The sequence below is a fragment of the Herpailurus yagouaroundi genome, unplaced genomic scaffold (assembly GCF_014898765.1).
Source record: "Herpailurus yagouaroundi ecotype Mexico unplaced genomic scaffold, PumYag 164, whole genome shotgun sequence".
Classification (NCBI taxonomy): domain Eukaryota; kingdom Metazoa; phylum Chordata; class Mammalia; order Carnivora; family Felidae; genus Herpailurus; species Herpailurus yagouaroundi.
The window spans coordinates 17,201,168-17,227,230 of record NW_024412405.1 but is presented as its reverse complement, the minus strand read 5'-3'; the positions used below and the strand labels follow the sequence as shown (position 1 = coordinate 17,227,230).

The 26,063-nt window shown below is 38.2% G+C and overlaps 1 protein-coding gene across 2 annotated transcripts in view; it reads left to right on the top strand.

Annotated features, from left to right (window-relative positions):
• GPC6 (glypican 6) overlaps window positions 1-26,063 on the top strand; it is a 1,123,065-nt gene that overhangs the window by 554,458 nt on the left and 542,544 nt on the right. For both annotated transcript variants that reach the window (XM_040487422.1, XM_040487423.1), the window contains exon 3: window positions 17,596-17,987. In XM_040487422.1, coding sequence (XP_040343356.1) covers window positions 17,596-17,987 — 392 coding nt within the window. The remainder of the gene's footprint in view (window positions 1-17,595; window positions 17,988-26,063) is intronic.

Below are 26,063 nucleotides of genomic sequence, written 5' to 3'. Positions count from 1 at the left end.
CCTTCCTTCCTTCCTTCCTTCCTTCCTTCCTTCCTTCCTTCCTTCCTTTCTTTCACTTTTTTTTTTTTTTTTTGAGTTTGGGCTGATATTTGTGATAATGAACAATAGACATGTATTGTCTACTGATTACATCAATTTAAGAAATACTTTTACTGTCTAGAAATAAATAGAAACTGTCTATAATTTAAAAAGTATTCGTGTGAATACCAAAAATGTTATTATCAGTGAATAACTACCTAACTTTATGGGGACCATTATTTTACCCCCAGCATGCTGTGTCTGAGAGACTACTTCTCTGTCTCTTAATTAATTAATGTCTTCTTACTGATTACCATGAATTCACTAGATGTAGAGTCAGGAGACTCAAATTCTATCCCTGCTACATTGCTGATCAATTTTGTGATTTTGAATAAATTTCTTGTTTATTTTCTGTCCTCTCCATGCTTTTCTTCTTTGTCTTAATTCTTAGACTTCCCTTTGTAGGTTTATTAAACTAATTTCATTCTATATTTTTATTTTTATTTTTTTGGTCTCTATTTTTATTTATTTATTTATTTATTTTTAAATTTTTTTTTCAACGTTTATTTATATTTGGGACAGAGAGAGACAGAGCATGAACGGGGGAGGGGCAGAGAGAGAAGGAGACACAGAATCGGAAACAGGCTCCAGGCTCTGAGCCATCAGCCCAGAGCCTGACGCAGGGCTCGAACTCACGGACCGCGAGATCGTGACCTGGCTGAAGTCGGACGCTTAACCGACTGCGCCACCCAGGCGCCCCTGGTCTCTACTTTTAAATAGGTATTTTCCCCCATCAGCAAGCAACATTTTTGTCTTAATTTTTTTTTATGTTTATTTATTTTTGAGAGACAGAGAGACGGAGCGTGAGTAGGGGAGGGGCAGAGAGAGAAGGAGACACAGAATCCGAAGCAAGCTCCAGGCTCTGAGCTGTCAGCAGAGAGCCCGACGCAGGGCTCAAACTCACAAACTGTGAGATCATGACCTGAGCCTAAGTCGGACGCCTAACTGATTGAGCCACCCAGGTGCCCCATCATATTTGTCTTTAAAATATTTTCTATGGGTGCCTCGGTGGCTCAGTCAGTTAAGCATCTGACTCTTAATTTTGGTTCAGGTCATGATCTCACACTCCTGAGAGTAAGCCCCACATGGGACTCAGTGCTGAGCATAGAGACTATTTACCCTTTTTCTCTCTGCCCCAGCCCTAGTCACATGAATGCATGTGTGCTCTCACTCTCTCTCTCATAAAAAAATTATAAAAAAATTTTTAATTAAGATATATTTATGTTAAAATAGTATCTATTGTTTTTCCAATTATGAAAGTAATTTATAGAAACTATAGAAAAGTAAGCAGTGTACAGAGAATAAAATACAAGTAAACCAAAACATTTGACCCATTATAAACAATTTTATATATATATATATATATGTTCTTATTTTTCTCAATGTGTATATACTTTTTTTCTTCCAAAATTGGTATTGTACTGTATATGTATTTTTGGATCATTTTCTGACTTAGCATTATCTGTCATCATGTCTTATATTGAAAGTAGATTTACTGGGAATCTGGTCAAGTTTACATTTTAAGACTCTTCACTTTAATACACCTTTTCTGGGGCACTTGGTTGGCTCAGTCAGTTAAGCATCTGACTTCTACTCAGGTCATGATCTCACAGCCTGTGAGTTCGAGCCCAGCGTTGGGCTCTGTGCTGACAGCTCAGAGCCTGGAGCCTGCTTTGGATGCTGTGTCTCCCTCTCTCTCTGGCCCTCCCCCGTTCACACTCTGTCTCTCAAAAATAAATAAACATTAAAAAAACATTTAATAGACCTTTTCAAAGTCTTACTTTTGTAATATAGATGTTAAAGAGTTTACTCTAGAATGTATAAGCTTCACTCCTCATAGGATCTATAGGTATTGTTCCTGAAGCCAGACGGCTTGGGTTTGAAATCTTAGCTCCATTGCCTGTTAGCTAGGTACCTTGCAAGCTACCTAACTTTTCTGCGCCTATGTTTCCCCAAATGCAAAATCCAGATGATAATAATCACGATCTTGTAAGGTTGTTGATGAGATTAAATTGGCTAACATACGGGAATTCCTTGGAATAGTAGCTAACTCACACTTAGTGTTTGGTGTTAGCTTTTAAATGTTTTTATAAAAAAATAATTTTAACAAAATATTTTATTTTGTTAAGTATATTTATTTATTTTGAGAGAGAGGTGAGGAGGGGAAGAGGGAATCCCAAGCAGGCTCCTCATTGTCTGCCCAGTGCCTAATGTAGTACTTGAACTCCCAAATTGTGAGATCAGGACCTGATCTAACGAAACCAAGAATCAGATGTTTAACTGGACTGAGTCACCCAGGCACCCCTATAACATAATATTTTATAGTGTAAATATATCCTTCTTTGGGGCAGAGATTTATAAATTTATAAAGTTTTTCCCTTTCTGCTAATATAAATAATAAGAGGAATACTTTTGTACACAAATCTTTGACTTTACCTTTGGAGCTGAAGCATCCCGCATTTCCCTTTTTCTTCAAAAAAATAAATTACTTCAGTAATAGATAACAAAATAATTAAGATTCTTCTTGTACAAAATAGAGATAGCTAAAGACAACTCAAAAAACAAAGGTGGTGTATACCTGAATATATTAATACATTATTATCATGTTTATTTTTTTTTCAACTTACACTTGGTACTGACTTTTGCTTTCGTTTTAATGCAGGTATCTCTTGAGTATAGTAAACTGGTTATCCCAGGTCTTTTCATATCTTTTCAGCATTGCAGGTTTTTGATGGGCGCAAAAGGATATAACTTAGCAATTTAACATTAAATTAGGCTATAATACTTTTTTTTTAACTTGTTTTATTTTTTTATTTTTTTTAAATTTACATCCAAATTAGTTAACATATAGTGCAACAATGATTTCAGGAGTAGATTCTTTAGTGCCCCTGACCCATTTAGCCCATCCCCCCTCCCATAATCCCTCCCGTAACCCTCAGTTTGTTCTCCATATTTATGAATCTCTTCTGTTTTGTCCCCCCTCCCTGGTTTTATATTATTTTTGTTTCCCTTACCTTATGTTCATCTGTTTTGTCTCTTAAAGTCCTCATATGAGTGAAGTCATATGATTTTTGTCTGTCTCTGACTAATTTCACTTAGCATAATACCCTCCAGTTCCATCCACATAGTTGCAAATGGCAAGATATCATTCTTTTTGATTGCTGAGTCATACTCCATTTTGTGTGTGTGTGTGTGTGTACACACACACACACATATATACATACCACCAGATATATATACACATATATACATACCACATCTTCTTTATTCATTCATCCATCGATGGGCATTGGGCTCTTTCCATACTTGGGCTATTGTTGATAGTGCCACTATAAACATGGGGGTGCATGTGTTCCTTCAAAACAGCACACCTGTATCCCTTGGATAAATGCCTAGGGTAGTTCTATTTTTAGTTTTTTGGGAACCTCCATACTGTTTTCCAGAGTGGCTGCACCAGCTTGCATTCCCACCAACAATGCAAAAGAGCTCCTCTTTCTCCGCATCCTCGCCACCATCTGTTGTTGCCTGAGTTGTTAATGTTAGCCATTCTGACAGGTGTGAGGTGGTATCTCAGTGTGGATTTGATTTGTATTTCCCTGGTGATGAGTGATGTTGAGAATTTTTTCATGTGTCACTTGGCCATCTGGATGTCTTCTTTGGAGAAGTGTCTCTTCATGTCTTTTGCCCATTTTTTCAGTGGATGGTTTGTTTTTTGGGTATTGAGTTTGATAAGTTCTTTATAGACTTTGGATACTAACCCTTTATCTGATATGTCGTTTGCAAATATCTTCTACCATTCTTTCGGTTGCCTTTTAGTTTTGCTGATTGTTTCCTTTGCTGTGCAGAAGCTTTTTATCTTGATGAGGTCTCAGTAATTCATTTTTACTTTTGTTTCCCTTGCCTCTGGAGACGTGTTGAGTTAAAAGAAGTTGCTGTGGCCAAGATCAAAGAGGTTTTTGCCTGCTTTCTCCTCTAGGGTTTTGATGGCTTCCTGTCTTACACTGAGGTCTTTCATCCACTTTGAGTTTATTTTTGTGTATGGTGTAAGAAAGTGGTCCAGATTCATTCTTCTGTATGTCGCTTTCCAGTTTTCCCAGCACCACTTGCTGAAGACCCTGTTTTTATTCCGTTGGATATTCTTTCCTGCTTTGTCAAAGATTAGTTGGCCATATGTTTGTGGGTCCATTTCTGCGTTCTGTATTCTGTTCCATTGATCTGAGTGTCTGTTTTTATACCTGTACCATACTGTCTTGATGATTACAGCTTTGTAATACATCTTGAAGTCCAGGATTGTGATGCCTCCTGTTTTGGTTTTCTTTTTCAAGATCGCATTGGCTATTCGGGGTCTTTTCTGGTTCCATACAAATTTTAGGATTATTTGTTCTAGCTCTGCGAAGAATGCTGGTGTTATTTTTTAGGGATTGCATTGAATAAGTAGATTGCTTTGGGTAGTATCGACATTTTCACAATATTTGTTCTTCCCATCCAGGAGCATGTAATCTTTTTCCACTTTTTTGTGTCTTCTTCAATTTTTTTCATCAGCTTTCTATAGTTTTCAGTGTATAGATTTTTCACCTCTTTGGTTAGATTTATTCCTAGGTATTTTATGGGTTTTTTTGTGCAACTGTAAATGAGACCGATTCCTTGATTTCTCTTTCTGTCACTTCATTGTTGGTGTATAGGAATGCAACTGATTTCTGTGTGTTCATTTTATATCGTGCAACTTTGCTGAATTCATGAATCAATTCGAGCGGTTTTTTTGGTGGAATCTTTTGGGTTTTCCATATAGAGTATCATGTCATCCGTGAAGAGTAAAAGTGTGACCTCCTCCTGGCCAATTTGGATGCCTTTTCTTTGTGTTGTCTTATTGCAGAGGCTAAGATGTCCAATACTATGCTGAATAACAGTGGCAAGAGTGGACATCCGTGTCTTATTCCTGACCTTAGGGGGAAAGCTGTCAGTTTTTCCCCATTGGGGATGATATTAGTGTGGGGCCATTCATATATGGCTTTTATGATCTCGACGTATGCTCCTTCTATCCCTACCTTCCTGAGGGTTTCTGTCAAGAAAGGATGCTGTATTTTGTCAAATGCTTTCTCTGTCTGCATCTATTGAGAGGGTCATATGGTTCTTGTCCTTTTTTTTATGGATGTGATAAATCACACTAATTGTTTTGTCATTTTGAAGGGAGAAAAGGAATTAATGAGGTAGAAAAATTAAAATAAAATTAAAATTTAAAAAGTATTAAAATTAAAAAATTAAACACACACACACAAAAATCGAATAAATGATGCTAGATCCTAGGTGTGTTTTGGTCTGGGTGTTGAAAGTGGTTTGACAGATGAGAGGAGAAAAAAGCCGGGGGTAAGGGGGAGAAAAAAGGAAATTGAGAATTTGAAAAAATGAATACACTGAAGTAGACTAAAATGAGATGATGGGAGTAAAATAGAATTTGAAAAATATACACAAAAGTAAAGAATACAGTAGAAAAAATTAAAGAAAAATATTTTTAATAAAAATTAAAAATAAAAATGAATTTTTTATTTTTTGTATTCAAGAAAAAGAAACGTAAAAGAAATAAGCAAAAAAAGAATAAAAAGGAAATCGTTTGAAAATTTGAAACAGTGAATACACTGTAGTAGACTAAAATAAAATGATGGAAGTAAAATAGAATTTGAAAAAAATTACATAAAAGCAAAAAATATAGTAAAAAAATTAAAGAAAAATATTTTTAATAGAAATTGAAAGTAAAAATGAAGTTTTTCTCTTTCTGCATTCACAAAAAGGAAAAGAAATGAAAAAGAGAGAAAAGAAAAAGAAAAAACAAGTTGTTTAAAAATTTGAAAAAGTGAATACACTGAAGTAGACTAAAATAAAATGATGGAAGTAAGATAGAATTTGAAAAAAAATTACACAAAATACAAAATATAGTAAAAAAATGAAAAATATTTTTAATAAAAATTGCAAATAAAAATGAATTTTTTTCTCTTTCTGTATTCAAGAAAAAGAAAAGTAGTGTAAAAGAGAGAGAAAAAAAAAAGAAAATTGAATAGATGGACCTACTAACAGATTGAAATAGAACTGAAATCATTTAGTTTCCCCTAGACGTCAGACCATGCAGCACTTTATAGTCCATAAATCAAGCAGGTGGTGAGACTTGTGTTCTTGAAGAGCAAGGTTGGCCTAGTTGGCCTTGTTGGCAATGGCTCCATTCTCTACTAGATGACACTGCTAGCCCCCTGGGGTGGATTCTTGCGGCACTCGTAGGTGCTTATGCACGGGAGTGGTGAAAATGGTGTCACCCAGCCAGCCTGTCTCCAGCATTGGAAGGAACTCTGTATTCCCCGATCATCAATCTTGCACCCGTCCTGTCTTCAGCCTTCATCTGCTCCCCGCTTCTTCACTGTCCGTGACCAAGCCCCAGGCAGTACCTCTCTCCCGAGTTTTCTCTCAGATGCGGCTGTTTTCCCTGGCCCCTTACTTCTGAAGGACTGTGGCTCTGACCCATTACACCTCTCTGAGGGAGTATCTCACTGAGCAATGGCCAAACAATGGCTGAATGTCAGCCGCACCCAGGAATGCCTGCTGGACCCTGCTGCTGCTGGAACCCCGAGACTGTGGCCAGGCACCAGCCCACCCCAGAAAAAGTCCACGAGACAGTATAGCAGCAGTGTTTCAGAGATTATGGAAGATCACAACACACATCTGGCACCAGGCTTTACCCTTAAGGACCTTGTTCCAGCACCAGCAAATGTGGCCGCCTTCCGGGGTCTGCTGAGACCAGGTGGCTTCAACAGTCTCCACCAAATGTCCTTCCAACAGTGGAACTGCTTTTCCCTGTGTGGCCCGAGAACCTCCCGGACCCCACTCTGCTCCTGGGGATTCGCCCTTCCCACCGGAGCACCACCAGGTATTGAGCTGCGGAGTTGCAGACTTTGCGCCCCCCCCCCCTTGTTTACAGTCTTAATGGAATTTAAACCCTCTCCTTTCTCCCTTTTTAGTTCAGTCCCTGCGGCTGTTTCCAATTTTCAATTTCTCTCCAGCTGCTTTTGGGGAGGGGTGCATTTCCCATATTCTCCGCCCGCCTCCCCCCAGTCTTAGTCCTTTCTCCTCCTGCAAAAGTGGCTCCCTGTCCGCCTCTGGCTTCTCTCTCCCCAAGTTCACCTCTCCAGGCCACGTCCCTGCTGAATTCTGTGGTTCAGGTTGTGCAGATTGTTGTGTTAATCCTCTGATCAGTTTACTAGGTGTGTAGGATGGTTCAGTGTTGATCTGGCTGTACTTCATGGACACGAGACACACAAAAAACTTCCATGCTGTTCCACTGTCTTGGCTCCCCGCCAATGCTATAATACTTTCATTAAAAACTTTATATCTAACTGTGCTATCACAGTTCAGAGTTTTCGAGTACACTCCGCTTCTTCCTTCTGTTGTCTGCGTTATGTTCTTAAATGACACCCTGGTTACTCGGTAGACGTTTCCTTTCCCTTCAGCTGTAATTAGCTCAGGTGTTATTGGACCCTATTCCTTTCTCTTCCCAGGCTCTACCCTTCCTTCCTCGTCATGGGATGAGCTCACTTCCTTTCATCAAGGAAGGCAGAAGGTGCCTGTGGAGGTAGTGTTAGGTGCTGGAAAAGAAAAAGGTACAGGGAAAAGGCAAAGAGACCCACATACTCTTATCCCCCAATACCACAGCTAGCAAGGCTCACATTTTGACCAGTACTGTGCTCTCGTCCCAAGACCCGCACATCGGTGGTGGTCTACTTTGAGAAAAGAGAAATAAAGGAAAGGAAGGGAATAAAGAAACAGAAGAAGAGAATTGGGCTATGTGTACTATGGCTCCTCCATGCGGCATCATTCTTCCTTCTCTGTCCATATATCCACCACTGTGCATGGACTAAAATGAAAGTATTGGAGAATAGAGAAGAGATGTACACGGAGATCACTCGGGGAGCTTGAGGATATACTGACACCTGGATTCCACTCTCAGAGATTATGGTTTAATCAGTATGGAATGTTACCTGACACCAGGATTCTTCTAAGTGATTTTAATGGCAGCCAAGGGTGAGAACCACCTAATTCTATAAAAAAGATAAATCAGTTTCATTAGGCTGTTCTTCCTGATTCTTCTTGAGCACCTACGCGATCTCTTCTTCCAAGAACTCCTGGCCCTTATCGTTGACTTTTCACCTACATATTAGCTTTGGCCCCTCTTCCCAGAGTTCACCTGTGATGGTTTGGTATTGCAGCTTTTTTTCCACCCCTGGGCCAACAAGTAGCTGGGTGAAGAAGTAAGGGGAGCTGAACAAAGAACTGGATTTGGGAACAGAAAAATATTCAACCCATATTTTGAAACCTAAACCCCCCCCAAAAAAAACCCAAAACCCCCCCCAAAAAAATCTTGCTTTTTTTTTTTCACTTAAGGAAAACAAAAATTTGGCAATAACTTTAAAATCTGTAATTTTGGTACCTCCTTGGCTAACCATGCTGTGGATCATGTCATCTCTGAAAGATAAATGGGTCACGGGCAAGGACAAAAGGCATTTTGTGTAGGCCAAAACCAAGGAACTGTGCAGTGATTCAAGTGAAGTCTGAAAACATCTCAGCTTTTAATTTCATATGCATTGCTTAGGGTGAGATGGAAATACCGTCTGCAGGCTCCAAACAGTTGTTTGCTTTGGGCAGCAACCGTCAGCAGATTTCAAATTCAACTCATGATTCGCAGAATTAATAGTTTATCTATACCACCTTGTGAACATAAATGGCCTAATCAGTCTTTCTTACTTTAAAAGATATCTTCTGGAGAAATAAGCTACCAAGAAATAAACCATTTATCAATCTAATGTGTAAAGGATCGCTAAGTATAGAAAAAAAAAGTTTAACCTTGGGAAATGTGCATTCAAGCCAACAATTTCTATAAACTGCCTTATTGCTTCAAATCTCCCTATATCAACCAATTACATAGATGCTGCTTTCCAGGGAACTTTCCTTTTTGCATCTGAATCACACCCCTGATTCGGAAGAGTCTCCTGGAATTTATTCTCTTCAGGTGACTTAATTTGATCGTATTAAATTGGAGGACTTTGTTGCAAGGTATTGATTATTTTTAACAAACACTCATGATTGTAAACTGATGACTTTTCATTAAAATTGTCTTCATGGAATGGCCTGGTTGATTAGATTAGATCCATTGGAGAAATATAAAGTGGTGATGTCCAATTGACCTGAATAATGCATTTTAAAAGACATTGTTATATCCTTGGTTTTCTTGATTTATTGGTTAGGGGTATTTCCCTAGAACCCTTATGTTCCCACTTATTTAGGATCTAATTTATAAGAGTTTCCAACTCACAGTGGGAGGAATACAATAAAAATAACCTTTGGATTCAAATAGTGAGCAATTTTTATAGTATGTATTATAATATTTTTGATAACTGATACATTATTTTCTGAACCTATTTTTTTTAGATTTATAGTGAGCATTGTGTTTTGTTATAGGGCCTTGTAAGATGTCAAAACATAGTTTAAATTTCTGTTTTTATTAATTACCATAAAGAGAAAGTTAAAAAAGAAATTTTCTTTTATGAAGAAATTTCTTTTATGAAAATTTATGAAATTTTCTTTATAATTTTATTGGTATTATATTTTTTCTTTTCCTTTTTCATTTTATACTGTCAACTTTATATGCCAAGTTTACTGTGGGATTTTCTCCTCATAAAAATCTCCAGGGACTCATTAGACCACAATGTTAGAAAATTTTAGGGGTGTCCACTCTAAAATCACTAAAGTCACCTAAATCCTCTAAATCATTAAAGTGATTTAAGGATTTACTTTCGGATTTAAGTTACCTTGCAAGGGAATATAAAGAGATGAATGGGCTACAGAGTTGTCAAAGCAAACTTTAACATATAAGATAAAAATAATGGAGAAAAGGAATTTTTATTCTACTACTTAGAGATAACAGACTAATAATTAAGTTGTCTTCCTACCTACAAGAAATGAAAGGCATAATACATTTTGTTGAGTTAATTTATCTTCAAACATTTCACTTATGATTTTGACCCTTTATGCCAGGGATTGGCAAAGTTTTTCTGTAAAGGCATGGATATTAAATATTTAGGGTATTTCGAACAACATAAATTCTTTGTTGCATATTCCTCTTCGTTGACATTGGTATTTTATTTGATTTTAGTCAAACATTTAAATGTATAGGTGAATGTGTTCACAGATATGTATACTTGTTGCTAATGTACATATATCTTAAAACACTATATACGATATATGTGAGCAAATATCATAAAATGAGTCATATCTGTAGTCGAATAATTTCAGCCTCCTTTTGTGTGCCACTGTTCTGTGTACGGTAGCTATAATCCCAGAATCTGTGACTGATTTTTTTCTAGTGGAAGCCACCCCTTTTAAGAAAGCTACACCAAATCGAGGGATATAAGTATGCCCTCCAGTCTGTTATCTACAGTAGTACTAATTAGTATTAGTGGAGAAAGTAATCACACCTGAAAATTATTTGTAATAAATAATTTAGATTTGACTTTAGAGTGCATTTTGCATATTCATATATGGTTTTACGTCCTCAGAGTTTATTATACTTCTCATTAATTTTCAAATCAGAGTGTGAAAATTTGACTTAGGATAAACTACAAAGCCACCCCACTGGCCTGCTCTTAGAATTCATCCTTTCTCTTAATGGCTGGGAGCTCTGGGTTGCATGCTAGTTCAGTGGTCTAGGGCAACTGGTTTCTGCTTATTTCTGAGCCCCCGCTTTCTCATCTGCAAACTCGATATACTAACATTGATTATGTAAAGCCCGTCATAACCATGCTTGACGTTGTGTTTGATGTCCATTATACATCAGGCAACTGTTTAGGTCCTATCTCTAGCTATGCTTGAAATTACCATCATTCGTTGTTTCAAATTCATTTGTCCTCTTCATTTAAGTTTGGTATCTTGACTTTCCTCCAAAACTGTAACAGAGACAAATGGGAATAATGAAGATATTGTGTTACTGTATTGATTGCATTTTAAATCAGTTTGTGTTGGGGGTGGGGAGCTCTAAAGTGACAGAAATTCGGTTAAATAATCCCTCAAACAGGAAAGATATAGATTACTATTACTACACTCACTTTGAAATTATATAGGCTATTAATTCATGGAATGAATGGACTGAGTAACTCATAATGCTTATTAAAATATAATAAATTTAGTCTATCGAAACATACATATATACACACAGCAAGAGAAAGTATGAATTAAGAGATAAAGAAGTCATAAATCATAAAAGAATTTTTGCTTACAGCAACATTGTCTCATAATGGAGATTATTATTTCTCTCTTTTTGAATAAATTATTATTTTGAAAATAATTTTATATAATTTTTCAACCTCATAATTTCAAAAAATATATACTGAGGGTTTCTGTTTGTTATAGAAAAACACAACTGATGTTTACGAAAAAAAGCAAAGGCAATGTAATAGGCTATCTGTTACAGATTCAAAAGTGGCTTGGGGGTTGATTCAAACCTAACATTCAGGGCATTGCTTGGATGAGGTAAGCACTTCACTTTGCAGTTAAGTTCACTGGGCATTGCCAGTGAACGTGAATGCAGTTGGCTTGGTGAGATCACAGCCATGACGTCAGGGTCCAGCAGGGCCAGCAGCAGGAGAGGCAGTAATGAAGCCAAGCAAAGAATAGCTCTGGACAAACAGAGCTGTCCAGAGAGGAAGTGAGGGTCTGGTAGGGCAGTCTTGTTGGACAGGGGCCACGAGGCCTTCTGTCTATAGATGCACAGGAACTTGGAGCATGAGAGAATATGAATGTGTATGTATGTGTTAGTGTACAAGAGTTTGGAGGATGTCAGGAGGCTGTATTCATCATGTCCTGCTCTACAATGAGCTGTAGCATCTTCCTTCCTCTAAGGTGGGTCCATGAAGTTATCACTAAGAGGAGCCCAGACCATATAGAGTCAAGGTGCATTTCACTGGATGTTCATGTTCATCTGTCTATCTACTTACTCACTATTCACCAACTATTAAGGCCCTGACATATGACAGGCACCACACCATACATGGAAGTGGTAATATTGGCCACCAACAATCTTATCCGTGAATGTAATGTGTATTTCAGCCCTTTCACCAAAGGTACGGCTCCTCGAGTTTATCTTGAAAGTAAATTGTGGGGTTTTCTTTCTATAAATATGCTAGTCTTTTCTTTTTTTTCTTTTTTCTTTTTTAATGTTTATTAATTTTTGAGAGAGACAAAGACAGAGTGTGAGCAGGGGAGGGGCAGAGAGAAAGGGAGACAGAACCCGGAACAGGCTCCAGGCTCTGAGCTGTCAGCACAGAGCTCGATGCAGGCTCAAACTCACAAACCGTGAGATCATGACCTGAGCTGGAGTCAGATGCTCAACCTACTGAGCCACCCAGGTGCCCCTTTTTAAAATTTTTTTAATGTTTATGTTGAGAGAGAGAGAGAGAGAGAGAGAGAGAGAGAGAGAGGGGGCGGGCGGGCCCCCGGCCCGCCGAGAGAGAGGAGAGAGAAAGTCCCAGGCAGGCTCCACTCTGTCAGCACAGTGCCTGATGTGGGGCTCAAACTCACGAAACCATGAGATTATGACCTGAGCCAAGATCAAGAGTCAGTCGCTTAACCAACTGAGCCAACTGCCCCAATGAGCTGAACTTTTTTCTCCATGTTTGGTATCTTATTTTTAGGCTTCTGAAATTTATCAGTAGAAAGTTAACTCTCAGCGGGTGGATTAAGAGTGGTTCTGTCTCCCCAAGGGACTTTTGATTATGTCTGGAGACACTTTTGGTTGTCAGTACTGGGGGTAGGATGTGCTTTTGGCATCTAGTACACGGGGCCAGGGATGCTACTTGATATCCTCGAGTGCAGGGGACAGACCCACAACAACGAAGATTGCCCAGCTCACAGTGTCAACGATACTAAGGCCGAGATCCCTGATACAGAGGACTAGCATCTAACCGTCCCTTCCACTTAAAGCTACACCTTGCCAAGGATGACACTTCATGTGCCAAGCACTCCCTGAGCAACAGCAGTGTTTATCTCTTCTCACACAGTCTCACCCCCTGGAGAATGGGAAGAGATAGGCCATTTAGGGATCATGTATTCTTGCCCTCAAAGTCTAACACAGAAGAGCGTAAAGGGTGCTGGCTTCTTCCTCCATGAATGCTCCTCATTAACTCATTGTTTTCCTAATGGTCAGATCCGGCTATTATGTAAGCAAGGAGACTTCCGAAAGGAGAAATCATCTCACAAACTGTACCTGAACACTGACAGATTATGCAGAATGAGGAAGGACAGCCATATTGACTTATCCTTGAAAAAAGCATGGGGGATGGGGTGCAGGGTGGTAACACTATTGTGTCTGTGAATCATAACCCTTACTGTACATCCACTTTCCAAACCATTTTACCCTCCATGACAGCTCCTCTGGGTCTTTCCTTAACCAGACCTTGGACTCTGGGCTGACTGAACTCATTTAACATGCTTTTGTGGAGGGAAGGGTAGAAAGAAAGAGATTAGGAGACAAATACACTTAACATGAATATGTGGGTTTAAAGAAGCACATTTAGGATCCCTGCTTCCCCTGGCAGGACAGGTGCTATCTGTGACCATGTACAGATATGGTCTCCACTGACCAGGACCAAAGCCTTTCACATTCACTGGGTTATGCGATCACAGGAACTTATATCACCATCTTGAAGCACTCATTTTATTTTTTATTTCTTTTAAATTTTTTAACGTTTATTTATTTTTGAGAGAGAAAGGGAGAGAGACAGAGACAGAGACAGAGACAGAATCCGAAGCAGGCTCCAGGCTCTGAGCTGTCAGCACAGAGCCTGATATGGGGCTCGAACCCACAGACCGTGAGATCATGACCTGAGCCAAAGTCAGACGCTTAACTGACTGCGCCACCCAGGCGCCCCTTGAAGCACTCATTTTAAACAAGCTTTCAATGAGAAGTAATGTGGGAAAGCATGAGAGCAGGAAAATGCTGCAATTTCTAGGTAAATGCTATACAGTACCTAATCCAGTCCCCATGTCCATTTCGCTTATAGAAGCATTAACGAGATATTTCCAGCTTGATTGGGCAAAGCTTTTGCGGTGTCATTGGCCTGCAGATTCCTAGAGAGCCTCTTGTCTGCCTTTTCCTCTTGGTGGTCCCTCCCTTCAGCCCAGTGTGCACCTTACGTTTTGATCCATTCATTTGGAGTCTTCATTTGAAGCCTTTCTCAGATATCCTTAGGGCAACTTTGGCTCTTCAGAGTTGAGTTTTGCCCCTTCAGGGGCCTCTCCAAGTGATCAGGCAGCGTGCAGACTTTCTTTTTGCCTTTGGAACAGTGGTGGTTTTTATCTACAAGATTGTTCCCCCCACCCCCCACCCCCTTGAAGCAATCTGCCCTGCAGCAAACAGATGTCTGTACCCAGATCTCCCTTCTAGATGAATAAGATCCTTCCAGGGGCTCATGCTGGTTGGAAAAAGTGCTTTCGTGCATCTATGAAGCATAACTGAGCCCTAAGCAACAACTTTTGATGTGTATTTTGTGAATGGGGAAGAGAAAAAAATCAAAAACATTTTTTTTTCTGCCTAACTGTTTCTTGAGATGAAAATTTTTGTTGACGGAAGGCCTTACCCAACCTGAGGTTTGCCCTCGCCGATGAGACAAAGGTTGGATGGACATTGCTTTGCCTTACATTGTTCTTCAATTCCGTTCTCTGCGCTGTTTGGGCATAATACTCCATCAGCAAAGTGGGGCTGATAACTGTCTTCCAAAACTCCATCCTGTTTGGTTTGCTGAGAAACAGTTTTCATCCAAGCATAAAATACTTTGTTCAAAGAGTCAACCTTCAAAAGGTGGAAGTCTAAGTCCACGGGCAGGCTAAAAATGAAATGAGTGTACTTATTTTGGGAGGACATTAGTTTTGCCTCAGTACCTCAGATGCCCATCTTTCATAAGATCTAAGATCAATGTACCTTAAGGTAGCAACATTTGTCATAATTGCCTGATACATTAGCATCTTTCAATACCAAATATTAACTTTGACTATGAGATCACTAAACCATGTAATGATTTTGAACAAGGAATAATAGCTTGACTTTTGAGGACCAGTGAAGCTAACAGCAAACTTTTGAGACAATGACATACTCTTATACAGAATTTAAGCTTGGAACCTAATGAAATGTTTGTTGAGCCCTATTTATTGAAATATGAGGACTCGGTTTCATTATTCAATTATAAATACTAGTTTAGGCATATGGGAGCAAACCACATGACACAGAAAGGGAGCAGTCTGTTTTTAACTATTTAGCCTCAAAGCAGGCAGAAATCCAGCATCTATCTATTCCCCGTATCAGGAGGGGAAGAGCCTAAGTAATGTCATTTTCAGTAAAAGCAAACAATAAAAATTTCATCTTCATAGAGAAGCATTTATACCTCAAGTCTTTGCAGAGCGATGAGAATCAGAAGATTTTTTTTTCCTTTTTTTTAAACCTCTTTGAAAATCCAGACCACACTATTGATTACTAACTATTCATTGCTGAAGGCAGTACTCTGTATTCAATAAATTAAGCTTTAATTCCTGAGTCCCACAAAATAATTGACCTCAAAAAGAAGATAAATGAATAGGCTGTCCTGAGCTCATGATTAGAATCCACTTTCTAGTCTCATTATATTCGTATTTTTCAATTCAGTGATTTTTCCATTCTTTCTTAGTTTTGTTCACAATCTATAACACCTTCCTCCCTGCTGCTATATCACCAAGGCCAACCTCTTTCCATTCTTGGTTTTGAGAATGAAAGATTTTAATATGATATTTTTATAATTTAGTATTAATATTGATAAATTAATACAGTTTCCATTTTAGGACAAGCTAGGTAACTAGTATTTCTGAAAACTTCTGAACTGTTCTTGATTTCATAAAATCCTAAATAACATAGATGTAGCATGCATAAATATTTTGATTAAGATAAGAAATATTTGGTGGCTTGTATAAGATCACACAGGATTTATAAACCATGACTTAGGAAATCCATCAATTATTGCTGCCCCTGTAGCCAGAGAATTTCTATATTTAAGAAAGTATATTCTTTCATAGTAAGAAGGTAAACATGTGACCAGAGTCCTCTTTAAGGTTTGATGCTTTGGTTTCATTTGAAATCAAATATAAAATATCATTATTGCAGACACTATTTAAAGATCACAGCAGTAGTTCAATGTTAACATTATTCAGAATTCAAGTAAATCAAGGTCTTCTGATAAAGCAGAAATAAGGTACAGCTTCCAAGGAAACTGTGGAGAGATTCGTGGCTTTTTTCCTTCAGTGTCTCAGGAGAAAATCCCCCAGGGTTCCAGAAAAAAAGAAGTTATTTGTTTTTGTTTGCATTCCTACTTTGATTCCTTGAGGCATCCTGGACTTGATTTGCCCTTCTATTACCTGAGAAGGGTGCATAGTATCAGAGAATAAAGAGAACTATGAGAGGTAAAACAGAATCCCTCTGATGTTGGGCACTTGGATTTATAAACTCAGAGGCATTATCTCTTCATCGTCTTTTTTGCCACCCCAAATCACATTCTGCAAATGGGATAACACTTGAGTTGACTCTACCCAGGCTCACTTGGTGCAAATGGATAGGTGCCCCGCATGCCTGAAGCGTGTCTTGAGGGAGCCTAACGTGAGGCCTGAAGAGGCTAACAGCACCCAGTGACGTTAATTTCTTATTTCTTGCATCCTATAACTGAGTGTACTGCAGGGTAGCAGAGTTCATCTCTTGGTGTACTCTTTCATTGAGAACTTTTTAGGCAGAAATCCCAACAGCCCATATTTTATTCAAGTTCTATAAAATGATAGTTTATATTACCATTGCAAAGTACTTCATAACTTTCTGATTCATTATGGCAAACTAAATTATGTTCATTATAGCTTTGGTATTAAGTGAATTTATTTGCATTATGAATCTCTGAACACTGATAATTGATTGCTATATATAGCAACTACAAAGAGTCCAAAATATTACATTAATGTAAATATCCCATTTATGAACTATTCCAAATAGCAGCAATTTAATTGAATTTAGTGTTAGAACAGATTTGTAAATAGACTGGCACAAAAGTTTTTAGCCGTATGCATTTGTTATTATGTTAACGACAATACTTTGCAACGTACTTTGATTTGAGTTTAAATCAAATTAGGATTTTCTAAAATTTAATAATACATGAAAAAAGAATCTAGCTACTTTGGAGGAGTAATAAATGATACACTCCTAATGTTAACGGATGTTCTTTCAAATAGAAATCAGGTGGTCTTCTGTTTTCTTTGACTCGTAGATCGTAGATGCAGGGCAAATCTTATTTAAAGGATTATCATCAATTCACTGATGCCTTAATCACAGGTTACGTTTTGTATGAAAGTTGTGTCTAAGTTAGGTAGATGCTGTGGGCATTCAAGGTCTTACTAATTATGAGTGTTTTCTTGGTTTATTTGCAGAATTTTTCCGAGAGCTCCTGGAGAATGCAGAAAAGTCACTAAATGATATGTTTGTACGGACCTACGGAATGCTGTACATGCAGAATTCGGAAGTGTTCCAGGACCTTTTCACAGAGCTGAAAAGATACTACACCGGGGGCAATGTAAATCTGGAGGAGATGCTCAATGACTTCTGGGCTCGGCTCCTGGAACGGATGTTTCAGCTGATAAACCCACAGTATCACTTCAGCGAGGACTACCTGGAATGTGTGAGCAAATACACAGACCAGCTGAAGCCTTTTGGAGATGTACCCCGGAAATTGAAAATTCAGGTCACCCGCGCCTTCATTGCTGCCCGGACGTTTGTCCAGGGGCTAACTGTGGGCAGAGAAGTGGCAAACCGAGTTTCCAAGGTAATTGAAAATCTGCTTTCTAATTGGTCTTTCTCTTCTGCTGTTTTTAAAACAACTGTTTAAACAACAACAACAACAAAAATTCAAGGTGAAGTTTCTCTGTTACAGTGGTCCTTGCTCTTAGAGTAATCGGATAAACGTCAAGGTTTAATTCTGTTTTACTTTTTTTTTCTTGCTTTGTATGAGAGAAGACAAGATTTCAATCCATTCTATGTTTGGAACATAGTGTCAGTATTTATCAGCGATATAGCATGAATGGTGCAGAAACAGGCGTCTTGTAACTATGACCACTTGGCACTTCTGAACAGAGTTTTAAGAATGATAAATAATCATGAAACAGTCCATCCGGAGGTTATAATCCTCTAGGAAGTCACAAGGTGATAGTCTTCGTGAGGTTTTCAAGTAGAGACAAGTTGCTGTTCACACACCAGCTTCTGGCATTTCTTCTTCTTTATCACTTGCAAAAGTGGCCAAATTCCTCAGTAGTGGAGAAAGAACCCTTTGCTAACACCTGTAGAACTGGATTAGGGAGGAATAATGAATACAAAGTATAGATTCTGGCAGGGAATTCCTTTTGTTATCCATTAGCTTTGAAATTCAACGCCTCGTGTTGCATCCGGCTTATGAGCAAGATAAATCACTAATACACGTCTCGCCTTTCCTTGAGGATGTCTCTAAACCTTTAATGCAAGGGGTTTTTCTCCACTGCTTTCTTTAAACATTGACTGTTTCCTGTGTGTAGGATGTTTGCCTTTGTTTAAATTCTTCCTTGACATTCAACTGTTCTTAGGAGACGGGCTTGCCCATTTATGAGGTCACTCCAACAAATAAACTGAAAGATGATTACTCTAAGACATAAAGTAAAAACAGCACATAACAGGAATCTGGTATTATGTCACCCAAAAAGGTCATATTTGTACAAAGATTAATGCCAAACACTACTTTCTTATTGCAGGGCTGTGGCAAAGACCCACATATTTCTCATAACTATTGGTGCTAACCTTCCATGTTTCTCTTTTCTCCACCTTCATATCCTCAATATTTACATCTTGGTGTAAAGACTGTGTATACCCTTAAAAAATGTGTCTCTGTGACACTATTTATAAATTTCATAGCCATCCATTTTTAAATTACCTATTCCTACTGAGTTTATTTGAGCATATGGAAAGAGTATTTTCAAGTGGCCTCTAAAAAGGATAATCACATGAGGCTTAATAATATAAAGGCCATATAACTCTGATGTTAAAAATGATGTTTTTTTTTAATTGAAAATCAGCAATATTCTGGATACCAAAGGAACTAGAGCCCCAAAAGTGGGTCGATAAGGAACTAGCCAGGTGGAATAGCAAAAGGAAATATGATCAACCGAGAAAGTCTGTAAAATATATAGAAGTACAAAAACTAGATATATATCCCATATATTGTTAAGCAGAAAGTTTGTTTTTTTTTTTTTAAAAGATAACTTTAGTCACAGAGACTTCAAATTGAAGTCTTTGCTTTTGCTGGAGAATGAAACACACAGCCGGCTTTTAAGAAACACAAGATAAGAAATTCAAAGCGTGGATTGATCTGTGCAACATTCTGGACTCTTTACTTTGATTCTGTCTGAGTGTGAGTAACGTTTAGATGCACATATTTTGGCCTGGGGACGTTCTGGTGCAATAAGAGAATATTTTCTAGCAAAGTATCTAAAAAGTATCAGGGGAGACTGCTGCTGATTCTCTCTGAGTTCTCAGAAGATGGCATTAACAACTGCCCCTAGATGGCACCTCCCTTTTACCATTCCCTGACTATCTCAGTATGAGGTCTTTGTAGATCAAAATCGAATTTACTACTCTTCATGACGTGGAGGTTGACATCATGGAGCAACCACCAGTAGAATATGGCTTTTTATTTTTTTCTGGACATGATGAGGGGTATACTCTGTAACACTGTGATCTTGTTTCTCCTGATCTTTCCATGATCAGCATTCATTTGCTGAGCAGCTGCTGTGGATTTGTGATGTAGTTTGTGGTCATGTAACCATGGAATGCTGACTGTTCTATGCAGATATTGGCTTGTCTGGCCTGAGTTTCATTAGCCCTAATCTATTCAAATCATAAGTCCCATGCTGACATCTGGGTGCCACCTTGTAGAAAGATAAACAGAGAGAAAGAGAGAGAGAGGGGGGTGTGGCTTAAAAGAAGCTGAACCTTTTTTTTTCTAAAATAATTTATGACTCAGGGATTTAAGTATATTACAAATGAACTTTCTCACCTAATGATTACCAGATGGTATGTAACTGACAAAACCAGAAATACATCTACTAGGACTGTTGGTATGCTGGTATTTTTCAGCACCCAAACTATTTTTTGTAATAAGAATAAAAATTACAAGGACTCAATATTTTAAGAGAAAAAGCAAGAATGGTGTTGGAGGTAAAAGCCCTTCATAAATCTGGGGCGTCCCTGTGGCCCGTTACTTGAGGGATTTGAGTTGGCGAAATGATTGCAGAAGAGGTAAGGAATTCAACGCAATATTCCCAAATGGAGATCAACAAACTAGGTTATCTCCTGCATCCTGGTTTGTAGAATACATTTTTTTCCTTCTCTTTCTTCTCTTTCAGTGGCTTCTCAAATCTTGGAAGATATCATTAATAGCTTCTAATTAATTGTTTTGACTGTAAAATGTATCCCTTTGGCAAAACACAGCCATTTGACACAAATGTTTTGACATGATATTATAGGGAATTTTTGTACCAGAAAAATGGAGGAATAATTTGGAGGCATCAACACAATAAGGGTTTAAACTTATCTTTGCCGTCTTAGAGACAAAAGCCTTGTCTTCTTCTAGGCACTGAATGAAGCAAGTTAATTCTAAGTAACTGTAACTGGAGATCTGGTTCTAAGAAGTGTTAAATGATCCTCGAGTGAGTATCTGTGGTCAGTTAGCCAGGGTTCATTTACTATGTGAATGACTAATTTTGAGAGTGCTGAGTGTTGACAAAATATGGAGATTTGGTAACTTTCATACTTTATTGGTGGAAGTATAAATGGATGTGTTCACTTTGGATAACAATTTGAAAATACCTGTATCACTGAAAAAGTGTGTATCCCAACACTGCAGTTCTACCCCAGGAGTGGAACAGGCAGATATGTGCGTGTATGTGCAGGCAGATATGAAGAATGTTCACAGCATTGGTTACAATAACATGAAAATTAGAAAAATCACAAATGTCCCATCAGCATACATGGTGATCTTGTCACACCATGAAATACAATGGAGCATGGAAAATAACTGAACGATAGCCACACTCATGGATGAATCACGGAAACCTCATTTTGAGAGAAAAACATTATCAAAGAATACATACGATTTATATAAAGTTCAAATAACGTAAAACAAAACAATACATTTTATTTTATTTCAGAATAAAAATATATGTGATAGAAGTCTGGAGAACATTTTTAAAAATTGAAAACACAAACATTAGATGGTCATTTCCTTTAGGGGTTAGGCTTAGAGATATTATAAAGGCGGGTTATACAGGGATTTCTAAAGTTATTGGATAACATACTGTTTCTTAAGCTCTGGGCGATATGTGCGGTTGGAGGGGTGGATTTAAAACCATTTTAATGAAAGAGATTCAAATGGTGAAGACTTTGCCATTGTTCATCTCTGATTCTCTTCATCTGTGCAGATATAATCAAATCCCTGAGCTACCCCCAGTAGTTTATCAGACTTACTGCTGTTTGTAGACTTAACTGTTCACTTTCCATGCTCCATATTGTGCTAAACTACACCAGGTAAGCTTGGAAGGCAAAGCTCTAAACTGAAGATAAAAGCAAATTTTGATAATGTAGTAGCCTGGAAAGAAAGAGTCTAGACTATTTCTTAGCATTGTCCCTTTATTAAAACACCACTCTCATACCCTTATATATACCCATTTATGAGTAGAAACACGGAAGCCAGCTTGTCAGACACTGTGAAGCACACAGACAGAGGGCTCCATTAAAGAGGTGTTAATGTTGTCTGCCTAGACCAAGCTTCAATTATTTATCATGAAGGCAAATGTGGAAATGACTCTCCTGTCTTCACTGGTCCATCCTGATGGCTGTCATTCTGCTTTAATCAAAGTGACTTCTATGAGTAAAGACTGTAAATTATGTCAGTAAAACTGCGTCAATTATGGAAGTCATTTCAATGATTCGTTCCAGACAGTTGGGTAGATAGTAGAGCTGGGATCCAGAGAACTTGCCCTATTGCCAAATACCGTCATGTATCCCTTGTCCGTCTGTATGTCCGTCTGTCCATCCATCCATCCATCCATCCATCCATCCATCCATTCACCTACCTAAAATCCTTCTTTCTTGTGGGTCATGACTTTGAAAAGAAAGTTTGACTTACAGTCTTTAGTAAGACCAAAAAGTTTCATCAGTAGACACCTGTCAATGTCTGCTACACAGACTGTTTTTGCATGAAGAGCCTCTTAGCTGGTTCATATACCTGAGTAAACAGATTTGCATTAACATTGCAATGCCAAGAAAGCAATAAACAGAGTCAATTTTCAATAAAGGTGGTTGATGGACTATAAGGCTGAAAAGTTTATCATCAAATTTGATGAAATGAAGGCTATGAAATACGTCCATTGAGAGCGTTCTCTGATCACAATGGAAAACCATTCTGAAGAATTTACCATTGAGATAATTTACAAGAGAAATGGTATTCTATTTAGCTGTTTGCTTTGGAGAAAGAATTTAAGATATAAAGTAAGACCACCTTTTATAGCTATCACCTGATTCATTTGTATTGTTCCTTTTATGGTGATATTTTAATTGGAGTTGATTTTTATAGAGTCATCCAAAAATGAAACAGACCACAAAAAGGTCTTAGGTGAATGAAACCTTTTTATAATTCTTCTGTGGCTAGCGTATTCTCTTCTGTAATTGTTGATTATTCAGTGTAAGTTACTTCAATAATATACAGTGTTAGGAAGAATAGGTAAGCTTTTTAAAATTATCAATAATGCTTCTATGTTTACAACTTTTAAGTCAGCATAAATAATACATGCTTGCTGCTTTATGATGGTGGTGTGGGCATTATATTTAGAAAGTACTTAGCAGTCAATAAATAAATAATATCATGATAAAAATAGTAACAAAATGATATTAGTACTAGGAGCCATGACAATGAAAATAATGTAATTCATTGAAAATGTATGAATTTTAGCCTGGTCTAGGTGCTGTGATAAGCCCTGAAAATCACAATAATATAAGTAAATCCCACTGTCAGAAGAAGGAAAGAACATTTCCCCTCAAGTATAGCATGTGGGATTCTGCAGATGGATTTAGAGAATTAAGAGAGACAGTCTGTTTTGATTAAAACACTTCGGTTATTTTGATTAAAACAGTTAAAATATCTTATTAGTTTTAAGTTCTCTTGCAAACTACATAGCTTAGATGTATGCTTTTGAAAAATAGTTGAGATAAGAAGAGGGTAGAAATTGAGGAAAATGAAGCCATTTATATCCAATGCACTAACAACTATTTGTGTCTTCTTTCTTTTTCTTCCCTTTTGTAGCTTGTCTCTCTAATACCTATGCCTGAGTTAAGCTACTTTATTTTAAAATTATACTATCTATTGGGATTCCATTAAAATGAGCACCTTTCTCGTCATTGAAATTTGATTGTGAAATTTTATCCATTTTGGAAGAAGTTAATGAGTTCCTTAACTCTGTGAATACAACATAACTAGGAAATGTTTGAGAACCACAGTTCTGCTTATACTGTACCAAATAGGTATAATCTCTCTCTCGACTACAGTTCAAGTGGGGTGGTTATTTCATCTCAATGTGGACTCTTGTAAAATGAAGCCATTTTATGCTTGTTCATCGTGTACTGTATGTCAAGTACTATTGGTAAGTTTATGAGATACCAAGGCCAAGCAAGTTAACGTATTTGCAAGTACTAATTGGGAAGACATACACACACACATACACACACACACACACACAATGTCAATGTATACTGAGAGAATTTCGCAATAAGTGTTCTGAGAACAGAAAGGAGAGACATCTAGCTTAATCTTATGTGCCAGGAAACTTTCAGGGGCATAGAAGCCTGAACCACATTTTGAAGGATGCATGGGCGTTGGGCAGATGATGAGGGCATCTAGCATGGTGAAGGATGTTTTAGGCAGAAGCAACAGTGAACAGAAGAAGCACAGAGGTATAAAACCAAATGATGTGTGCAGGTAGCTGCAAGCATGTGGTGTTCTTGAGGTATAAAGTACAAAGCAATGAATAGCAAGAGGTTAAGCTGGAGGCCCAAACTGAACCCTTGAATAAAAACTATTTCACTAACAATTTGGCGCATGTCTATTTTACCTGAATAACTTAAAAAAACAGCAACAAACAGAAAACAAAAACAAAACTTTCTGTGGTTTGGAAGCATTCTAGTATTTTTGAGGGACAAGTGAATGCTGAGCACTTACTGTGTGTCAGGTATTGTTCTGTAAGAAACAGGAAATAACAATGAATAGCATTGTCCTTGACGAAATCCAACACTATCCAGAAGTTCAAGTGTGGTGCAAATGATCAGGATAAAGGCAGAGATCTGTATAGAGCACTATGTGAATCAAGAGAAACACACATTCCTTTTTGTCTTGGGAAATTGGAAAAGACACTGTAGAGTAGATAATAGTCAGACTTAGACTTCAAGAATGAACAGGTATTACAATGGGAGAAAGGGATGTAAGGCTTTGTGGTCCGAGGCCCAGCAGGTTCAAAGACACAAATCGTGAAAGGTCATGGTGTTTTGGAGGGGATTCCAGGAGGTAAATTTGGACCATATTATTTGGGTCATAGTTTATGTTAAGGAATGTGAAGGACTTGGCATAGGCAAGGAATAACAATGATTTTTTAAAAGACAAGTATGTGATCAGATATTCACTTTAAAAAGGCGGTCCATGGGGTTGATAATCTGGATTGGGGGACTGACGGCCGGTGTGGTGATGGGAAACTATTGCAGTTGCCCAGATTAATAGTGATGAGACCTGGGTCAGCAGGTGGAGTAGAGTGGAGAGCACACCCGGAGAGACAAACACGCCAGCACAGTATATAGATGATGTATCTTCTCAGGTTCCCTCCCGGCATCAAGCACAGTTCCTGTCACAAAATTTGTTCCTGTTTAGTAACAGCTGTCTGTTGGCTGACTGGTTTGAGAATCACCACCATATCATTGATTGTTGGCAAAGGATGGTAACATTTGGTTAGAGGAAGAAGGGAATAGGATCAGACGAAATATCAAAACATATCAAGATTTAAAGAGGGATATAGAGAAAGAAGACAAATGGTGAGAGCCAGAAAAGCATATTGCCCTGAAAGTAAAGAGAACAGAACTTCAAGAAATAGGGTAATGAACAGTATCGAATGTTGCAGATAGTCAAGTGGGAGGCAGAGAGGAAATAGACTTTTGGATTTGGCTATTAGGATGTTACCAATTAGCAAGTAGCAGTGCAACTACCGTGGTTTTGATTGGTGGAGAAGCTAATTCTTCTGCCACTACACATTCTAGAACTAGCGTGGTTCACGGACTGGTGCTCTTGAGTAGGCTATCACGGTTTTGCAACAAGGTAAGTACAACTGAAAGCACTTTAAAAATCTGAATAGCAATTTCACATTGCCCCAGCATCCAAGACACCATCAGTAGACTTTTCCTTGAATATTGGTGAACTTATCTGGTGGGTCTCCTCACTGTGACCTGCATCTTAGTTATGCTCCATCAGGTTAGGTATCAAAGCATAACATCCTGGGAAGAATCAAATAACCAGCCAAAGCCTGTCTAGGTCATGGGAGCCTCAGACAGTGAGTCTGAGATGTATTATTCTAGAACAATGCTGAGAATACAAAATAACCTATTCGGCTTGATTCTGTTGGTGTGTCTGGACTTTCTCCTCCCTGTATGCAGTTTCCCTTTACCCCTTTTTGTGGCCTTCTGCCCCAGCCTTTTCCCCTGGGGTGCATTCTCTGTGTTCACAGCCATCAATGGGCTCCTGTAAGCCCATTTTGATTGACACATCTACTGTCTGCCTTTGCCC